The sequence below is a fragment of the Phaethon aethereus genome (assembly GCF_964289735.1).
Source record: "Phaethon aethereus genome assembly, chromosome: 18".
NCBI classification, from domain to species: Eukaryota; Metazoa; Chordata; class Aves; order Phaethontiformes; family Phaethontidae; genus Phaethon; species Phaethon aethereus.
The window spans coordinates 10,410,500-10,432,296 of NC_138594.1; the positions used below are offsets into that span (position 1 = coordinate 10,410,500).

The following is a 21,797-nucleotide window of genomic DNA, read 5'->3' on the forward strand; positions in this document are numbered from 1 at the left end:
AATTCCTTGTTTTGCTATGCTTGTGTGCGTGGCTTTTGCTTTGCCTGTTAAACTGTATTTATCTCAGACCATGAATTTTCTCACTTTTGCTCTTCCAATTCTCTACCCTGACCCACCGTGGGGGAGTGAGCAAGCAGCTGCGTGGTGCTTGGTTGCTGGCTGCAGTTAAACCACAACACCCTTCTACTTCATTTATACAGGGTTTTGAGCATAGAATTTCTCTTGAATTGAAGGCTGTCACAACCTGAGAAGTTCAGGAATTAGCATTTTCTCTTGACAAAAGCACAGACAGAAAATGAAATCACACAAGCTCGCCATTATGTATGCTTACGCAAAACTTATCTTTGGTCAGACTTCTTTTCAAGAGTCAGGTGTATGCCAGTGGAAGCCTTGGAGCGCCCATTACCAACTCTCTAACAAAGAACTATCACAGAAAACATTCTGTGCGATCCATTTTGGCAAAGTTAGTTAAGATTTAAATTCACAATGAAAACATTTAAGCTAACTTTCCCTGAACACCTTCTTGCACTGGCTAAAGGGACACTACTTCTACCCTTTCAGAGAGGCTATCATAAAAAGATGACGGAAAGATGCAGGTCTACACCTGGACTGCTTCCCAGTGCTTTTCTTTGCCAAGCCAGTCAGATTTACCAGCTTGGTACTGGACAGGTCTACTTTGTCTCCAGGGGACTCAGTTGAGTCACATACATTAAGTGAGGCCAAGCAAGGGAGAAAAGAATCACACAAATTTCCAACCCCTTTCAGCCTCCTTTGCTATCAGGAACTATTCACTGGCAGGCTTTAGAGGCAAGTTTTAAGAATGATAAAAATGACAATACAGAAGATGCTAGAAATTTTCTAATAAAGTAATAATGAAGTAGATACACCCCTTCCTGAATTCCATGCTGATACAGTTAGAAACTGAAGAATGCAGCCAATTGCTTAAAGTAATGTAGTCAAATGAAGATCCAAAACCTTTTTAATTAATTGGAGAAAATAGAGCAGGACCCACTAAGAACATAAACAGCATGACAAGTCTTGCAGAAAAAAGTTGAACCTGTTTTTGACCATTGAGGAAGATACATACAACTCAGGAATAACAATTTTGTGTCTTGTTTCTGCTTTCAAAATGAAAGCCAAACAATGTTTCCTTACCTTCTTTCATAAACATTTGACAAATCCAATGCATCTCAATATTTCTAGGAAGATAACTTGTTGAAACACTGCAGCAGTTTACTAGGAGAATGCAAGTCAAAGTTCTACATTTCCTGACGTGTTAACTTGCAGAAATAACCTTCACAAGCAAAACAAGTGCAACTGCCCCAGAGACATCATCCTAAATTTGTTAACAGCTTGAAAGAAAGACTCACATTAATTTTCTCTTGCCTTTTTTTTTTTTTTTTTTTAATCTTGTTCATATTTACTCATGGAGATGTATGAGACCACCTCAGTGTCCACTTTTCCACCTTTGTAAAACAGAAGAGGTGGAAAAGAGAAACAAAACCACAATGATGAGCTTAAACAAAGCTTATCACCCTCAGCAAGTGATGAACATGGAAATGAAAGTATCATTGAACAACAACAAGTCTACAAAGCCCTTTAAAAGATGGGAAAACCAGTGCTATGAATGGATTTAGAACATACATAATGGGAGAGGGGAGAAGTAGTAAAAAGCCCTAAAAACCCCTTTGGGGAAAAAAAAAAAAGCAAGAATTTAGGATTTCAGTTCTCTAATCACCCTGGGCAAGATTTCAAATTGGTATTTGTGCAGGTTATTTTTAGATCTATTAGTTTCCTCTGATGTATTTGATCATATGGCATTGGTGAATACACGCTACTCATTTTAATAAAGTTGATATGATAATACCATGTAATGAATCTCAGGTTTTAATATTCGGCAGTTATCCTAGAAGTCATCCTTCAGTTATCCAAGATATCAGGTGTGGTTTGATCTTGTTCAGTATATATATGCAAAATGGTTGGTTTTGCAATACAGTATGCTTACTGAATGTAAAGGACATGAAAAATGAAAGTACAGAGATTAATATCTATATGAATTATTAAAGTTATATTTCCCTGGAATTTAGTTATGCAGTAAATACTTTTATCCCCCTATGAAGTGGCTTTAACGTAAAGTTTTAAAACACATTATGCATAAATTTAATTATGGCAAAGTTCTATGAAAAGTCTAGTGGAATTGGTTGATTCTATACATCCCACACTGAATTGTTAAAGAGTACTACTGCTGCAGATCCACCAGAACAACTCTCTATCTGTTTATTCTTCCAGTTCCATCAGGAGGATTTGAAAACTTTTTTAATCCAAACCACATTCTTCAGAGAGAACTCGTTTTGGAAGCATGCACAGGTACATCTACACACCAGAAGGCATGATATCGAATGGCAAAAGGAAGGATAGAGACAAGCCGGGAAAGAATCTTTCAACCTAGATGATCCGTATAAGAACACAAAAGAAAGTCAGGAAACAATTAATGGATGAATTGTATTTCTTCTTGTCTTTTTAAACATAAAAATACTTTCCTATGTAATTTTTGAAATATTTTAATCACTAACAAAAAAAAAAATCAGTAAAATGGACAATCCAGTAAAGCTTTTCCTTTTGCTGTATTGTTTACAGTTCTCATCTATTTTGATTTGAAATGGAATACTAATGTGTTTTCTCTTTAAATAAATCCCGATTAGGATACATTCATAAAGCTTGATTTATGATTTCTGAAACAAATAATTTGCTCACTGAACTCCTAACAGGAATGCAAAATAACTAAAAAAAAAAAAAAGTCAAGACATTTAAGCTTTGAAGATGTCTTTTTTAGTCCAGTTAAAATTACTACCAATATGCTAGAGAGAAAGAACTTTCACATGTGTAGACTGCAAAGGATCAAGAAGCAATTGCCTGATAAATTTTAGTTTAAAGTATGTTGAAATACTACCTGTATCATAACCTTCTGAACATCAAATATCCCACTGCATTGGGAAAAAACATTGTTTCATAGATCGAGTTTAGTAAAAAATAATTACCAACCTGCCTACATATTGGGGAGGAAAAAAGCCTGCCTATTTATCTTCAAATAACTTCCTCAGTGAGTGACACTCTGGGTTTTTTATGTTAATACCCAGACCTCTAATGGCAAGCAGAATATAATCGTTCTGCCAGTACAGTAGAGCAGTGAGACAAACCCATCTTTAGAACAGCCTTTTCCTCAAGAGTTTGAAATGAAAGATACAAAAACCATGCACAGAGGAGACTACCTATAAGTTATTGAAGCACGGGTAATTGGACCAAAGAGAGTATCAGCTACATGTCTTTCACAACCAGGCTTTTTGTGAAAAATCAAACTTTCAATTCATTTTCTGGAAACAGAAGTTAGAAAATTACATATGAGACAATGGAAAAATTAGGATATCAACAGCTTGAGGCTGACCATCACATCCTGCTGAACCATCTGAAAGATATACCACATACTGCAGAGCATGTGACAGAGTATAAACACAGAGTATAAAAAAAAAGGTAAGAGTATAAAAAATTCCCTGCATCTTTTAAAAGATTACTTGACACTACTGTGGCATTTATAACCCAAGGAAACTAAATTAATCAGACTTGGACTCTTGTTTTACAAGCGTGAAAGAACACAGGAAACAAAGAGCAGCAACAGTTAATACTTAAAGCATCAGCTAACAATACATTAGGGCACTGTATTTTAAAGGACTAAAATGAGTCCTTAGAATTGTCTTGTTTGCAAGATATAACTCCATCCACAGTCCTCACAATCCCTTTTAAAGACACTGGCTAATAACTTAACATTCACCGTAATCTGTTTTGTATGAAATTCTGTTAAGGTATCCAGCTGTAGCTTATTTTCTCCATAATACTGAATGGAAAATTGTATTTCAAGAAATCCAGCAAAATCTCTTCATTTTTCCTAGATTTACAATATCATTAATTTCACTTAAATACTATTTCTCCTCCATTATGAGAACAATTACATAAGAACTGTCTTTTATAAGAAAAAAACTGTCTTTAGCTATTTTCCTGTGAAAAATGTAGAAGTATTTTTATAATTTCAGATTCAACTTTTCAAGTAAAAAAAACAGGGCACAATGCCCTCACTAACAAGGGTTCAATTACTATTAATGTATCTCAGGACCAACCAGTGACAGGAAATTGTGTTGAACACACACAGACAGGCATTTCTTGCTAATTTGACTTTGTGTACACCTATAAAAGCATTCACATACAGTATTTTTTGTATTTCTAGTTAAGAGCTATGGTGAACACCTTTGAGTGCCCCTAAAAGTATTAGCCTCAAAGGCAGACCATCAAACCAGTACCAGTATCTAACAGCCAAATACTATCTAAGCAGGTAATAGCATACCAAAACTAGTGTCCTATACACCATGTGATCACCAAAAGAGTTAAACTACTCTTCAGTGTCTTTTACAAGACTGGAGAGTTCTTATTAAAATTCCCTTTCTTTTCCTCACATTCATGTGTTTTAGGCACATAAAAATTAAGTCAGAGGCCCTGGTATTTTTCCCCTTTTAGATTATGAGAATATTTGGTTTGGAGAAAATTAATGTATTAACTATGTGGTCTTTAGAAATCTACTTAGAAAACAGCAAGCAATGGTCTTATCTAAAGAAAGAACAATTTTAAGATGGCAACAGCAATTTACAGAATATATTAAAAATAATTCAATAACAAAAATTTTTGTTCAGAAAATACAAAATTATTAATTTACTTACATAATGATTCTTCTGTTCAGGAACCAGTATTTTCGTCTATGCCTGTCATATCCAATAGGTTCATGTCGAATGTAAGGTTTGTTTTTTTGGATTTCAGCAACACAGTCAGTTACTCCAGGCACCTTATGTGCTACGCAGACCTCACACTGCCATTCATCTTCTGGTACCTCTTCAAGAGGTGGTTTCACGCACTCCAAATGGTACACAGCTGAACATGTTTCACAGCAAAGCAAATCCCCAAGTTTGTGACAAACCCTACAATGATCATCATACTGAATAACACCTTCTGACATTAACTCTTCACGTGCAATGTTTGTTGTAAGAAACTGATCCACTAAGAACTGCAGAACTTTGATTTTATTCTCTACTGGTCCATAAGGATAGTCCTCTGTCTCTTGGTAAGGAAGAACATGATGGTATTCCTTGTCACTCTCACAATATACCCGCAGAACCTCTGGCCACGTCATTCCATCTATGAAATACAAAGTGGAATTAACGCTATCTTTGAGGTCAGCTGGTCCAAAGGTAGTATTTGAAGTGTCTTCTTCACGTAAAACTGCTTTTAAAAGCACTATATGCATCTCTGCCATAAGTGTGCACTGCTCTTGACTTACCAGAGCAGCACAGAAGTCCTCAAAACGAAAAGGAGAGAGGCGTAAAACAGTGCCAAAGTTCCTTAGTACCTCATAGATGGCAATAACATTCATTATATGCTCACTAGGCACCATTAAGTCCTCTGAGGATTTAGGAAACTCCAAGGGTGGGATATCTTTTTCTTCCAATATTGGAGAACGAGGACGATGCACTCTTTGTCTTCTCCTACCTGGAATAAAAAACAACAATAAGAATTTGCCATTCACAGGTCAACGTGTTTAAACATCAACCCTCAACGACTGTGTCAAACTTTCTAAACTATCGTAAATTAAGGATTCACATCTTCAGTTACATAAATGTGGTAATTCAGCTAATACTTTTATACTTTAATTAGCAGTATGAAAATAAAATACACAAGATACCTGAAGTTTTGCTTTAGTCACTGAAAGCAGTTGTATTTCCCATATAATATACATCTATTCAATCTTTAAAATGACGTCTAGAATTTTAATTGTTTAGTTAAAAAGAAAGACATTTCCCTCAGTCAAAATATTAATTTAGAAATTTTTCTCAGTTTTATTCAGCATGAATAGTTTATCATGCCTTCTTGGAATTTTAAACTTGAAGAATCAAGCTTCAAACAACACATATTTTGTATTAAGATACTGCAAGCTATTCTCCTATCCAGCAATAGTATACATGAAAGATCACTTCAAGTAAATATCTTGGGACATCAATTTCAACCAAATTAAAATACAAAATCACTTTGTCCCCTGCTTTCTAACTGGAATATTTCTCCTGGATACCTACAAGCCAGAAACAAAAGTTAAATGTGATGTTTTATGAAAATACTTCAGGAACTCCCAGTTAAAAAAAAAAACAAAACCCAAACAGCACCACCCACCCTAAACCCAAACAAACAGAAAAAAAAAAAACAAAACAAAAAGAAACCACTCCCATGTTTCAACAGAACAGGAGAGAGAGCCACAGAATGAGGATGTAGAATTATGGAAGGACAAAGCCTAACACAAAAAGCTAACCCAGAGAGCTGTTTCACTACCTAAAAGAAAAGACACTGAGCATAATTCCTTCTGTCTCAGATGCTAATTCAGATGAGATGCTACACTTTCTTCCCTTTAGTTCTACTATCCTTAATGCTAAGCAGAAGGAAAAAACAAAAAAGGAAAGTTTCTGTATATGGCACTACTCAACAGATGAAACATTTCAATCTTCTATCAAAAATAAGAGTATCCAGCTACGTGCAACTATTTTGCAGTTAAAGTATTAGGATGCACTCAAACCTACTTCCTTTTTTTTTAAAAAAACAACAACTTGAATCAAGTTTAGACAATAAAATCATCATCTTGGTTTAAAACCAAGAACTGAGATGAAAACTGGTTTTAGGTCCTTAAAGACTCTGGTAAAAAAATAAATTTCATAACTATTGATTCTACACAGAGGAGTGGTTGGCAGGATGCATTTTATTCACAGAGAAAATCCAAAGGAAAAATTAAGTTGTCCATAAGAGCAATTTCATATGCACACTTTAATAAAAAGTGACATATATTATGCATTGTGTGATCTGAGACTGAAGAGTGACACAACCAGTATTCTTAAATATTAAACTTCACATCAATAATTTCTTGATCAAATTCTGTGAGTAACAGACCCCCCCAAAGTGGTTCAAGAAAATTAAGAGATAAAGTAAGTTCCGGTCATCTTGGATGTTACCATTAAAAGGAAGTTGTTCTCTGTGGCCTGTGTTCAACCCACGCTACTCCCTCCAATACTCCCATAAATATAGGAAATAAGTGTAATGGTGGCGGGGGAGACAACCTGCTAAGACAGGCAGATACTCAAAGACAGATCCTGCTGAATCTGAAAACACCATCATTAAAACTTTAATGCACTGAAAAAGAAAAAAAAAATTACCAACAAGAAAAGCTACCTTTAAGAAACATCTTGATGCATAATAGACAGTTTGCCAAATGATTCCAGAAGAAAAATCAATCAATCACTGAGCTAGTATGGCAAGATGACACCAGATACATTTCTCCCTCTCAAACTTTAAAGAATGAAAACTTATGCAATATATTAGACACACTGAAACAATATAGGAGATGAGCTGCCAAATGTTTCCATTACTGAAGTAATGGGTCAACATCATCTGTGTATAAAAATAAATTTCCGAGTTTAGTTAAGTTTGAGTTCTGACTGTGGAAAATGAAAAAACGCTTGTATGACTGTCCTCCAATATGCTTCAAACACAAAAAAACACAGGAGTTTCAGAGCCAGGCACAAAGCAAGCGTTCCTACAGTAAGAAATATCTAGATTAAACACAACTTTTCTATTCTCATGATCCAAAATCATATATGCATAAACCAGAGTTGGTTCAAAAGACCCCAAAGGAAAACACACATACATGCACACTCACAAATTAAATTACTTTAGGGTCCTGAAGCTTCCTTCAATATTGCAAGACAGCGTAGGACCGGTCCTAGTAGGCGGTCATGCAAGACAACAACAATGCAGAAGAGATATTCTGAAATCACTAATGGTTTCTCAGAGTCCAAATAGTGACAAAAGCTGGCAGAGCTATAAACTATGATTCTTTTCAGTGTTTGCAATTGTATCAGAAAAATGTATGTCACACAGTGAAGCTGTAAAAGAAACACCCCTTCAAGAAAGAAAGCAGCAAGAATATAGATAAACCTGGTTTACCTAAATTAATCAGAAGTGAAAAACCCACTCAGTAATTTCAGGCAAAGATGAACTAGAATGAAGGAACACTATGAAAGAAGTAAATACGCCTTATTTCCTCTCATTTGTTGAGATTTTCTACTCTGAGAACAAAAATTATAATTGTCCTGTGCATTATTTTTATCCTTCATTGAAAAGAAACCCTCAGACTCCGCATATACCATCTTTGTTGATGCCTCTTTCACAAGAGGTAAACACTGGTATAGTTGTTACATCAAACTAACAGGAGAAGCAAGAAGATAACCTTAAGGCATTCCTAATATTTTCTGAAAAAAATAAAAAAGTTCTCTAACACCTCCTCTTAAAAAGAAAGCATGTTGGTACAAGTAGAGGTCCAGAATAAATGTGTTATCAGGACACAAAGTATGTCACAACACCATAATAAAGAATTCTACTTTAGTGCAAGTGCAATGTAACCGTGCGGTTGCATTATTCACACCACTCTTCATCTTCTATTTAAATCGATTTATATATTTTCATGTCTGCCTGGACATAAAGCACAGAAATTTCAGCAGTAATTGTAAGACTAATAGTTTAGACAGTAAGGAAAAACATATTGCATTATAAAATGCATGCTTCATTTGTCCACTACTTTGTGTTATGCTTCATGGCATGCAGCACAGTTACTATATCGTACCACTCAACACTCCCAATCCATCCTGTAAATCACATACCACATCTCAAAAGCTTAAATAGTTTCTCTTTTTGGACACTGAACTGCTTTGAACAATTCTGCAATGCACATAATCTGGTTTCCAGTGCTAAAAAAGGAAAGCATTCAAAGATGCAGAATATTTTAGAAAGAAATGGTACCCAGCCATTTTTTTTTCTTGAATGACTTGGTGGCATAGTATTTAAAAACCTTTCTATGTTGTTGTTTGTGGGTTTTTTTCTTTACAATTTCACTTTCAATCTGTTATTGGTATTTGCTGTACCCAGGTTGAACAGAACTTGAAGTCTGGAACTTTGAAGAATCACAAAGTGTGATTTGGAAATTCAGAAATTCCAAACAATTTGTGCTTAAACATATTACTGTTTGATGCATAAACTGCAATCTAAAGAAACACTCCAGATATCTATAAAAACCTAAACCCTCCCCCAAAAAACAAACCAACAAAACCAAGCAGTCTAATCTCCAGTGAAAAAGATGGACATTCTCTGCCAAAGTGCTCATAACTCTTGAAGCATTCTAAGTGGCTGCTGAACTTATATTAAAAGTGCAGGCCAATGGAATATGATATAACAATGCCCAAGTGCCACAGTCTCTGTTTTGAGCTGAAATTCTTTGTATTCTACTGGTTGGGTAGATAACCCCCTCCCTTGCCCCTAGCTCAGACAGCTGAAGAAAGGCCTTTTTGAACTCCAGATAAGGACTCTAGGCTTATTTGCAATTCTGATAATAACAATTTCTTCATTGCTAATTATCTGCAGTGTTCTGACATCCCATAGAGCTCACACTACTTGGAAGCAGTTTCAACTTCTGTGAAGGTTTTTGGAAGATCACAGTTCATGTTTAACCAACTATTCTTCACATACACACAAAAATCCCTTAAATTTTGAAAAAAGTTTTCCTACAACAAACATATCCAACTTTTCAAGCTCTTCATTTTCAAGGAAAGTCTTCTCTTTCCCACAAGGCAAACTGTCTAAGGCTTGAATTTGACATTCACTGGCAGTCAAAAAAACCCCCAAACCTCACCAACTTTGGTCTCTCCAAACATTTGTATGTTGAAATTATTTTATTTTACTTTCAATCATTCTAGAAATTCTGGGATTTGACATCAACCTTTTTTTCTTTTTTAACTTCCTGTCATTCGTCATGGATTTTGCCCTCCATAGGAAATTTGGAGTACTATCTACAAGAAAAGTGTTTCTTTTTTAATCAATTAAATTTCAATTATCAGCTTAATGACCTAAATTTAAATATTTGAGAAAAGTGCAACCTTGTGTAGACTATACAATTGATGATTACACAATAACAAACATTTATTTTGATTTAGGACACTACATATGTGTATTACATTAAAATGTATTTAAAATAATACATGGAAGTGAAATAGTAGAGCAAACTCAGTGCAATAACCACATTGAGCTGTCAACAGAATTACATGTGCGCTCTTTTCTTAACTTTGTATTACTATATCATCTAATGCCATTAGTATTTTTCAATTTATCTTGGTATAGTTTAAATAACTTTGGATAAATAATTCTTATTATTTGCTCTGAAAAATTCCCATTTGTGGAAATCTCTTCTTGTAGCAGCAGGCTTTTTTTGTTTTAAGTATAAAAATCAAGAGGATTCCACAGCAGATGTACTTGCAGAAGTTATTTCTCCTTTAAGTACCACTACCACCTGACTGCCTAGACTTTAAACTGAATCTACATGTATCTACTCTCAATTAAAGTCAATTTTCTCACACTGAAGTTTCCCAAAATGGGCTCAAGTTTCATTACATGTAAATTGTATACTTCTAAGATCATTTCTCCGTATTAACCAAATCCCTGAATCAAATTCCACCTTCGAGTTTGAGCCAGTACGAAGAGAGAAAATGTGCACTTCTATGCCATTCAATATGCTGTTCCATAGCTTTATTTGGAAGGATAAAATGATCTGCCAATAGCCTCCTGCTGACACGATTGGACTATTTACAGGATCCAGATCATCTTGAATGTCTCAGCATTGTACTTCTATCTAGCATAAACGTCTTTTAAATTACATTCCTTCACTAGTTGTCTCCAAAAGTGATGAAGTAGTCTGTAATGGTTGCCTCTCCCTACTTTGAATTCTCTAGTTGAAGAGCTGCCTGTAATTAAGATTAAAGAGTAAACAGTTTTATTCACATGGCACATTTAATTATAGATATTGATAATTATACTCTACATTTACCATAATATATTGAAATAATTTATATTACAAATATTTAAGCAAAACATACTAATGATATTTGAAATAAAATGAAGTTACTGAAGTAACAGGCTGAGCATGCAAACCCAGAATTTACTGAAGCACTTAAAAAAACCCCCCAACCCTTGATTTATTTATTTTTTTTAAATTTCCATCTATTCAACCTATTTGGTTCAAATGCTGACTCTTTCAAAGTTTAGAAATTAAGCAGGATTTAAAAGGACCAAAAAGCATGTCTCCATTTTCATTCACAGACTGAAAGAACAGGGGAAATCATATCTATTCTTTAACTCTTTACCACAGGAGGATATGGAACTTAAAAAAATACTTTAACCATCTTTAACATATCTTCTGGTTTATGTAGACAGTTTTAAAACAGAATATTTGAATGAACTATTTACATCAGTGTCCAGAATACAGAAAGATTGTAGCATGACTAAATATGACTTTCATGCTCCTTGTGCTTTAGTTGTATTCCAACTACCATACACACATAGCCTAACAAAAATCCAGTTTTGCCTTGTCTCATTTACGTTACATATGCCTTCACTTCAGATGTACAGTAGTAATAAACATAGACTTTCAGCCCAACATATTTCAAGTAATGGACTGGAGGATGGAGGTCTTACATAACAAATATCCTGCCAAAACCACTGTCTTGTTTAAACAGGGAGAGTGGTAGCTACACTGGTATGACCTAAAAAATAAACCCTGGTTCCAGCATTTCTTGATCAGAAAACTCACAACCAGTTTCATTTTTCTTCTCTAAAAACTTTCCCTTCCTCATAATTTCTCAGCACTTGGGTACTAAGACTCCAGCTTACAGTGTTCCTGTTCACAGTCACAGTGGATAAACTTTAAGAGCGTATAGGGGAGAAAAAAGACAGACCGAGGAGTTTCAGATACTTCAGTAATCTGTCACAACAGGGGTATAGATACCACCCCTGCCCCAGGCACACTCTACAAAATTGACCAGAGCAAGAGAAAAAACTTTCAATTTTCCCCCCAATAAGAGATTAATTTTTCGTTTCAAGTTTCACAAGTCAGGTAAAACTACATTACTCTTACATAAAAGTCCATCTTCAGTAAAATAGAACTGGATTGGTTTTGTTTTCCAGATCATGCGTTACTACAGAAACTTCTCAACATAAAGGCCAACTGGCAGTTATATGATGTCCTGGAAGCATGAGTACTCCTTAGAGAAGACACCCTCGTCTACGTTTTTCTTTCTCCTGGAAATTTTGTCTTTTGACTACTTTCGTAAACTCACCAAGACTATCCTATCAGACATTTGCTGTCCCATGTTACTACTTTGCACTAGGCAAGTTTCAAATGAGAATGTACAGCAACACACAAGTTCTTGTTAGATATCACTAAGAAAATTGAAAACAGTTTATGAAAATGCATAAGAGAACATGTTTTCTGTTTTGTTTTGTTTTTTTGGTTGGTGTCCCCTCCCCCTCAGTAGAATGCATAAACTGGATATAGCTACATGTTTGTCACAGCAATATCCAAACTGGTTCCTTAATTAAAACTCAACCTCTTGGGAGAGCATTTGCTCACCTTACACCAAAGAAAAAAAGCAGAAAAATGATTCAGTTTAACATAAAATAAGAATATATTATGAAAAGCAGTACCAAAATAGAAAAATCTAAATCCTTGTCTTGGGATGGGTCAAAATTAAAGGCTTTGACTTACACAAAACACTTTTTTCCCTTTTAAAATGCCAACATGACAATAGACATGTTTCTAATATTCACAAGTCAAATAATCTCTTCCAGAAAAATTTTCTGAAAGAGTAATATGCATTTGTAACTACTTGTAAGTGCAGCTCCAATTTGAATATTCCTCTGCAACAATCATACCTAACCAAAATTTATTTATTTTGCCTGGAAAAAGAAAAAAACAACAAACATAAACCAGATCTAAAATCTAAACCGACATTAAAAATGAGTCATTCCAAGCACCACAAAAGCTTTGGGAGTTGAAGCACAACTGAAAAAATGACCCACTACTAGACTAGATCCTGAGAGCATCTTCCCGAGAGCACTCGTATCACAGAAATTCGACACATGCCCCTAAGTTAAGTTTGACTACTGTCTTGTGTTGTACAAAACTATGTCTTTATATTCTTTAAAAACTGTTTTAAAACTTTTGGCTGTTTATTTTTTCAGTTTGTATATCTGTCAGTAGTACACTTCTAAATCAAATTAGGATTTTTCTACTGGTTTTACATTAAGAATTTAATTTCTCAACTTGATGGACATCAGTACACTCTCACTAGGAGCCAGGAATGCAAACCCCCTATATTCCAAGGCATCATGTTAACATATGGATAACTAATGCAACACAAGCAGCAGATGAGATCCCACATTTTCATTCTGAGAAGTATTCAGAGTCACAAGCCCTTTTGTGCCTAGAATCCAGGCAAAAAAAAAAAAGGTAGCACTAATATAACGATTTTCAGTAACATTCTGACAGAATTTCTTAGTTGGGACACACTCAGGATAAATTGTAACAAATTTCAGAAGTGAGTGAGCCCTGAGAGCCAGCACCATTCTACTAAAATCCACATTTATTCACCTTACACCAGTTCTATGCAATACAACAGTCAGCTATGGAATTTTACCGCAGACTACAAAAAAAGTTTACACAACAAACTCACCTTCAGTACATCAAATTATTCCGCCTTTTGTAACAAACATACTTTGACAATGGTATGGTATTTGCTGTACAGAGCTACTTAAGAAAGAGGACCAAGTGACAAATGCTCTTGTCAGATAAACTGCGAATTTGCATGTCAATACAACAGAATCAGCCACAGATTTACTCGTTTGGCCTTCTACACAAATTCTTTGCTGGGACTAGTCTTCTTACATTTTTCATGACTGGCATGATGAACTACCAATAGTTCCTTTAAAGTACAAATCAAAGTTCAGATTACTAAATGGTAAAATAAGAGCATGCCAGGTTTAATTTAGCAAACAGGGGACTCTAGGTAAGATGTTTGGGAGGCTGGTAAATCTTCTCACATGACAGACAAAAGAGGCTGCATATCTTGCCGTCGTATCTCAATGTCTCCACTTAAACAATTCTTCAACAGCATGAAAACGTGTTAAGATACAAAATTACTACAGACACAAAATGCAACACCTCATTTCCAGTTAAGTTCTTTCACTCTGAAGATAGAAGCACACTAGTGAAGTAACTGGTTAACAGAAGTGATGGTTAATCACTGTAAATGCTCAGACTAGCAAAAGCCATCTAAAAATTTTATTTAATCTATTTTAAGATAAATATTTTGGCTCACAACTCCACTGTTGTGCATTTGCTTGTTAGATAGACTGATGAGTATTATCTCAGCCAACATCTAGATGTGCAGCTCTTCCTAAATCTAGTTTTTCAAGTTTTTGACAAAGGAAATCAAGAAACAGGAAAAAATGAAGGACTTCTAGGCATCTTGATTAAATACTTCTTTTAAAATTCTGCAACATATGGAAAATACTTGGTATCTATAAGGCAATTGTGACAAGCCTAAGGTAGAACTTACAGTGGACAGGTAATGACAAAAATGTTTAGTGGTAAAAAAGTATTTCTATAATCCAAGTTCAAGATATATTGTAAACTCCCCGGTGGAGCCCAAAAAAATGAGCCTTTCTTGGCTAGGGATAATGCACTGTGATCTTTTAATTCATTGTTCAATGTAAGTTTGAAAAAAAATTTTAAAAGTCTGTCATCCATTTAAATGGAATGTGATTTATGTGTAAAATCTTGGCTGGTAGGAGTTTGATTGGGATTGCAATTTTTCAATACCCTGCTCTCAAAAAATAAACTCTTCAGCCCCTAAGACTATATCCTGAAAGTGGTATTAATTCAGGCTGCATGAAATAGAGGAAGGGTAAGTAGAGAACCATCATTCACTATCTCTCATAGTACAAAAACCTTGTGTGCACAGCACGATTCTTTCGGGGGCCAGTTAAAAACAATGGAGGAGACACTCCTTCAAGCCCTCCAATTAACCACAGGAACTTTGTCACTGTGTATTACAATTTGTCTGGTTTGAAGACAAATACATGGAAAAAACCCCGTATCTAAACATAGCTGAAGACCAGTTCTTGCTCTGCATGCACCTGAGTCAAAGCACCGGAGCCCACAAAGGAACTCTGAAGACATACCACTGTATGCTTGGTCTATTCTTAACACTCTGCACTGGACACTGTCAGATAAAGACATACTGAGGTTAGGTGAATCTTTTCCTTGCCTATTAATGCTATTCTAATGTCAAGTATCTCTTCCTGGATTATGATAAGACTAAGATTTCAATTAGTGCCACCAATGTGTAGCAGTGCTCACAATGTAGGTATTTGTTCAGCAGAAACAAGACTGAAAGTTCCTCCTTTCTTTGCAAAAGGGCAATAGCATTTCTGGAGAGGGGGAAGGAGACCTTTAGGCAAATACTGAACTAATGAGTACTGCCAGTAAATTTCCAAAATAACAACACAGCTGTTTTAACTATCACACACTCTTTAAAAAAAAAAAGCACATAAGGATGAAAATGCTTACACTTAAACTTATCTTAAAAAAGTTAACTGAAGCTACCCTGACCAAGTGAGAAATAAACATATAAATTATCAAAATGGTTTCTGATACACCTAAATACCACATAAAACCTGTCTATGCTTGCACAACAATGCACACAGAGGTATCTTGTTATTTGCCAAAACAATTAACTACATTTCAAAAATTGAATACACCCATTCTCTGTAGAACTCATTTTAAACCTGGATGCTCATGTAAAAAATATTTTCCTGACCTAGCCAATTAAAAACATAAAAATATTCTTTCCCTGACAAAAGCAATGCAAAAAAGTAATAAAAATTAAAGTTACCAGAACTGAGCAGAAAATTAAGGGTTAAAAGTCAAGAGTACTTTTGCGGTTTTTTTTCTTCTGTGAAGCCAGACCTCAATCTTTAAAGTAATTAATATTCCAAAATTTAAATTTGGTTGTAGGACATCCCTGCAACAGGTAAACTAACACCTTTAAAATATTATCTCTAAATTAAATTAATTTAGCAATGTATGTACTTACTTTGATTAATTTAGGTTCCTGAGCATATGGATATAGACTTAAATACATATATATAGACAAACATATAGATTTTTTTAAAGGACTATTATGAAGTCACATAATGAGCTGATACCATTAACTCACCAAAATAAAACCAAGTTACACATTTAGTAGCCAGTAGTACTTCCCCCTTTTAGTTAGTCGTCAGCTAACTACTCAAAACTACGCTCCTTTTTTAATTAAGATGCAATGCATTACACCAACAACCTGTTCCTCCCCTCCTTCCAAATTGGCCAAATACTTGTACAACAGCAGCGTTTGTTATCCTGTAGCCCAATTGAGAAACACTCCTAGGTTATCCCCGAGTTTAACTACTCTCCTGGTTCAGAGACTTTAAAAAAACAAAACAAAACAAATAATCCTAAGCTTGAACTCCATTCTGGAATGAATTAAAATAAATCCAAAGTGCTTAAGTTTAGATAAAGAATTTCTGAAGCTTGAAACCCACATGGTTAATGAACTAATTAAGTACAAACAGAAGTGCAGGCCTTAAAAATCTGAGCCCAAGTTTGCCACTAGGGGTTAAAAAAAGCCCCAAAATAATCACAATGATGTTTAACGAGTTTTAACCCCAACGTGAGTTTTAAAGGTTGCCATATCTTACGATAAATGCAGTATTTAAAACCAAGACTTTTGACTCAACCTCCACCTTCTAATCTTTGTGTTTAGCTAAAACTAGGTTTACACACTTGCAATGAGGCCCTGTGCACTTTTCCCCAAACTATAACAATGCAATCTCCATTTTGAACAATGCACCTCATTTCCCTCCTTGGAAAGCTAGTTTTGTCTCAAATCCAGTAAATGTTGGATCCAGTTATACCTCTGATTTCAAGAGCCTGAAAATTTTCAGTGTTTATGGTTGTTGGGTTTTTTTTTGTAGGCCACTTCAAGTTGCATGTGCTTCCTTTTAACCTCAAGTTATATTGGCAAGCACAAGCCATCCTTTCCTGTATATATTTGAAAGGACCTCTTTCCAAAGCATGCATCTCCTTTCCCTTGTTTTTAAATACTAAGTGAATGCTCCATACACTTCTGACATTGTTTGCAACATGTTCCGGTGTATCATGCATTTCTGCAGTCACCAGAATCTCCACGCATATTTGCAAAGCATCCCCTTGTTACAGCATTTACTGCCCTCCCTCCCTCCTCTCAGTGCATGTGTTTGTAAGCATCTTCTAATGTTCCCTGCATCCGTGGGGTTGCCAGTCGTTAATTTGCATACCCCTCTCCCTGTGAGTGCTTGCAGGCATCCCTTACATACACGCATGGGAGGAAGAATGCGTGCGGACTGTATTTGCAAACCTAGAGGGAGCATGTGGGGTGCCCTCGACTTGTTTTAGTTCATCCCACTGACTCTCTACCTGGGGTGCTGCTGTAGGTGCTGTGGCTCCTGAAGCTGCTCTCAGTGCAATAACTGGCATCGTCTTCATCCTCCATCTCTTCAGGGTAGTCAGAGTCGTCGTCGTCCTCCTCCTCCATTATCTCCTCCTCCTCTTCCTCCTCGGAGTCCTGGTTATCCTCGGGGTCTCCCTCCTCTTCTTCCTCGGACACCATGCTCTCCTCCTCCTCTTCACTCTCATGATCATCGTACACCACTTTGCTGATGCTCCTCCTGGACGAGGCAGCCCTGCCTTGGCTGTTGCAGCTGCCTCCTCCGCCTCCTCCCCCTGCTCCTCCAGCCCCAGCCCTGCCCCTACCCTTACCGCTGCTGCCTCCCCCACCAGGGGTGCTGCTGCTGCCGCTGCCTCCCTTCCTCTTGCTGCCCCCCCTGGGGGAGGCGGTGGCGGGGGAAGAGGCCTGGGCAGCCCCGGCTCCCTTCTGCTTGGGCCCCGCCGTCTCCGCCTGGGCCGAGGTCGCCCACCTGCCGCGGCTGCTGCCCCGCTGCCGGGACCTCAGCCCCCCGATGGGGCCCGCTGGGGCGGGCGGAGCCGGGGAGCTCGCCTGAGCGGTGGCCGCCGCCGGCTGCTGCTGCTTGGGCGGCCTGCCTCGCCGGCCCCGCATCTCTGGGCGCTGGCCGAGGGGGGAAGGGAAGGGGAAGGAAGGCTCGGGAGGGCGCTCGGAGTCCGGACAGGCGGCTACGGGGAAGCTCCCCCCCCTGCGAGGGATCCGGGCCGGGGAGGGGGGCCGCCGAGCTGTGAGGGCCGAGGGCTCAATCCGAATTGCCGGCGTCCCGCTCCGGATCGCCACCGGCCGCCATCTTGTTTCTTCGTCTCTGCCTCGGCTCGCTCCGCTCTGACTGGGGGAAGCGGCGGCGGCAGCAGGCCCCGAGCGCCTCACGTGACTGGCCGCGCCCGCCAGTCGCCGCCAGGGGGCGCCGCCGCCACCGGCCGCGAGAGCCATGTTGGAGCCGGCGCGCTGGGGCGGCTCCGCGTCCCCCGGCTGCCCCCGCCGCGCTGCCCGGACCCGGACCCGGACCCGAGCCGCCCCACCGCCGCTTCTTCTGCGCTCTCTTTGGCGGCTTCGTCTCCACCGGCACACAGCGCGTGCCCCCCAGCTCACCGCCACCTGTCACGAGGCGCTGCCCCGCCGCCACCGCCCACCACGAGGCTCCCCTCAGCCCCGGCGCCGGGCGCTCCCGGGGCACCCCGCCGCGCTCCCCCGCCGACGGCTGAAGCTGCCCCGCGGCCGCCGCCCCACCTCACCCCACGCCCCCTCGCGGACTCACCGTCTCCCCACACCTGAATAACGACGCCTGTTTACCGGTCCTGTGTCCCAAAGCTCGACCCGCGCCCTAGGGGGAGCCGCCCCCGGCTGCCACCCCTCAGCGCCGAGTCCAACGGCTTCGGCCGGCCGCGCACCCCAGCAGGGCACAGCTGTGAGCGCAGGTAGGCGACGGGCTCTGCTCCCCCTCCGCCCCAGGCAGGGGCTCCTCACCGGGCTCTTCCCCGCCACCGGGCCACCCCTCAAGAGAGGCTTCCCGCCTCCTCCGCGCTGAGGCAGCGGCCGCCCTCCCCCAGCACCAAGCAGGCACCGTTGACCACTGCCACATTCACCTCACGCCGTGTTTTAAACCGTCATCAGTTATGCAGACATTAGAACCCTCTTACAACTCACTGCTACCTAACCAGGGTCGGTATAAAGCAAAATAGACCGAGGAGATAACATAGGGCGCCACCATTTGCATTTTTGCATTTTTGTCCATCCACTTCCTCTGAACTGCTGTGTCTGCACTCCACTGAAGCACTGCGAAAGAGATGGGCTTCATCTATTTTATTTCTCTAAGGGGCTAAAAATCTACATAAACCACTTGCACTGTTGGGTTTCTAATGCTACTGCTTGAATTCAGGATATCGGTTTCCTGAGCAAAAGCAGTACAAATTGAAAGCCATCCCAAGGCACACAAACATCTTGCATTTCTTACAACCAGCCTTTTCACAGCTGAATGTACACAGCTTCGGGATTCCAGAGTCTGAAGTCTTATCATTAGCAAAAAACATGTTCACATACTCATTTTCTCTCAGTCCCTTACTTCTGCACGATGTAAAACCCAATACTAGTCATGCCATAAGCATGCCAGCTAGATGTCCAATGTGCAATTTAATTTGCATTCTTCTATAGTCATTTTTGAAGTGCCTTTTGTTCATTAACTTGTTGCTCAGGCCAGGAACCTCATTAAACCCACAAACCTGCCACTGTGTCAAGCATGCAACAATGTCACAATGGCACCAGGCAGCAGGGTTTAGCCCAATTTGCACTCATATCCAGCTTTTTATCTGCACCTCTTTTATATTCAGTTGCATTCTTTTATATTCAGTGGTGCAGCTGCACAGCCTCAGAGCTGTGTTCTAGACACAGTACAATACAGACACAGCAACAGCAGTAGACAACATTGTAAATGGGGTTAGGCACTGTTATACTCAACTTGTATTCTGAATCTTTCGAAGTTACCTTCTGAGTGCTTACATCAGGCTAATTTTTGCAACCTCTTACAAGGTTGCGAAGGATTGTAATAACTAAATACATGAATACACAGTCACATGTTTTGAGGTAGGTTATTTCACCGTCTCCCTTTGTGATCTTGGAAAAAACACCTGTGAATTCTGCCATCTATACATTCATTGAGAATCTAGCAAAGACATCTAGTGTATCTACTGTACTAATATTCACACAGACTGTAGCCTTACGAGTATTAACATCTCTACTATAGCTTCTGTCTACCTGTAGTAGATCAACAGTGATAAGAAGTATTTGTTTCTGAATACTGTGAACCAGAATACCTTGTCTCTTAATCCCATCTCTTATTTTAACTGATATTTACAACATCAGTTGTTGATCTGGAAGCACTTACTGAATAGGACATAAATAAAAATAATTTAATAGGTGGAGAAATGGATGCATAGAGAGGCATGTTAACTTTCAAAGTCAGGACTATAAATCAGTCAGCTTAGCTTAGTACAGAGAAATCAACCATAACCCCTTAACCTACTCACCTGCCACCATCCACTCTGAAGAACAAAACACATCTCCATTAGGAACTTGAAGTTCCTACTTCAAGTCTGCTGGTATAGTTAAATGACCACATTTATAAGTGAATTGAATACAGCAGGAAGAGGAATTTTAGGTAGGAGGCCCTACACTGCCTCCATACTCAAGACAGATGGAGAGAAAGACTCCTTTCAAAAGGCACTTTGGAGAAGATGAATAGCCTTAGTTGTTCCAAGCTGGTGTCTGGATGGGTTGCTTTCTCCAAGGGTAAGGGAAAGAACTTAAGAACCTACAGCTGGATGGCATTAATAACAAGTGAGCATATGCTCTCACTTAAATTATCGATCTGCTTTTGTCCAGTCCTTCCCTCCAAATTATTTCATAACACGTATTGAATTTAAGTATTCAGCTCTAGAATCTGTTACATGTACATTTGTAAGACACCAAAGTGTTGCCAAATTAGGCCAGAGCTCAGCTGTAGACTAAATAGTCAGTCCTAGGAAACAATGGCTTACATGACCTTTGCTGGTATAATACAATATATTACCAGTTACCATTTTATTTAGGATTATATGCTTGTTTTTATCAATGTACTGATATGCAGAATTATATTAATATTCAAACATATTATTAGTAAAAATAAGTTTTTAACATCTTATTCGCTATTCTGGACATGTATAAGTCTATCTTCTCCAGAGGCTTCTGTCCCCAACCATCCATTTTATAGTAGACCTCAAGAAATCCTGCATTATGCTTGTCTGTCTCATTTTGCCATAGGGTAATTTCCCCTACCCCAGATGAGCTTTCATTGAGATGAGTGTTCAGTCCCACAAGCAGCTTATAAGAAGCCAGTTTTAAGTGAACTGCTAATCAGAAGTACAATTCAATAGATGCTTACCTCTGTAATACCTTCTACAAGTGTTGCTTTCATAAAAATTTAGTTCATCACTTTTTTTCCAGAGAGATAGTCAAAACAGATCTAAAGCCAATATATACTTTGAAATGCTAAAATTCAAGCTGTATAGAACAAGCAGTATAGATGAATTAACTTAAGTTGAGGTGTTCACTCTTTGAAAAAGTACTTGGAGGAAACAGAGATTGATGTAGGTAAAAATGTTATTTTAAATCAGAGACTAGTTTTCTTGTTCAGAAAATTAAAACCAACTACTGCCAATGCCAAGAAGTACCCCTCTATATGATTCTTCAGCTGCCCACTGTATG

At 38.4% G+C, this 21,797-nt stretch overlaps 1 protein-coding gene across 1 annotated transcript in view; it reads right to left on the minus strand.

Moving 5' to 3' along the window:
• BPTF (bromodomain PHD finger transcription factor) overlaps positions 1 to 18,152 on the minus strand; it is a gene marked incomplete at both ends in the record, with an annotated part of 56,574 nt that extends 38,422 nt beyond the window's left edge. Inside the window, 2 exons of the mRNA XM_082008065.1 lie at positions 4,764 to 5,586; positions 17,513 to 18,152. Coding sequence (XP_081864191.1) covers positions 4,764 to 5,586; positions 17,513 to 18,152 — 1,463 coding nt within the window. The remainder of the gene's footprint in view (positions 1 to 4,763; positions 5,587 to 17,512) is intronic.
• Positions 18,153 to 21,797: the final 3,645 nt, after the last annotated feature.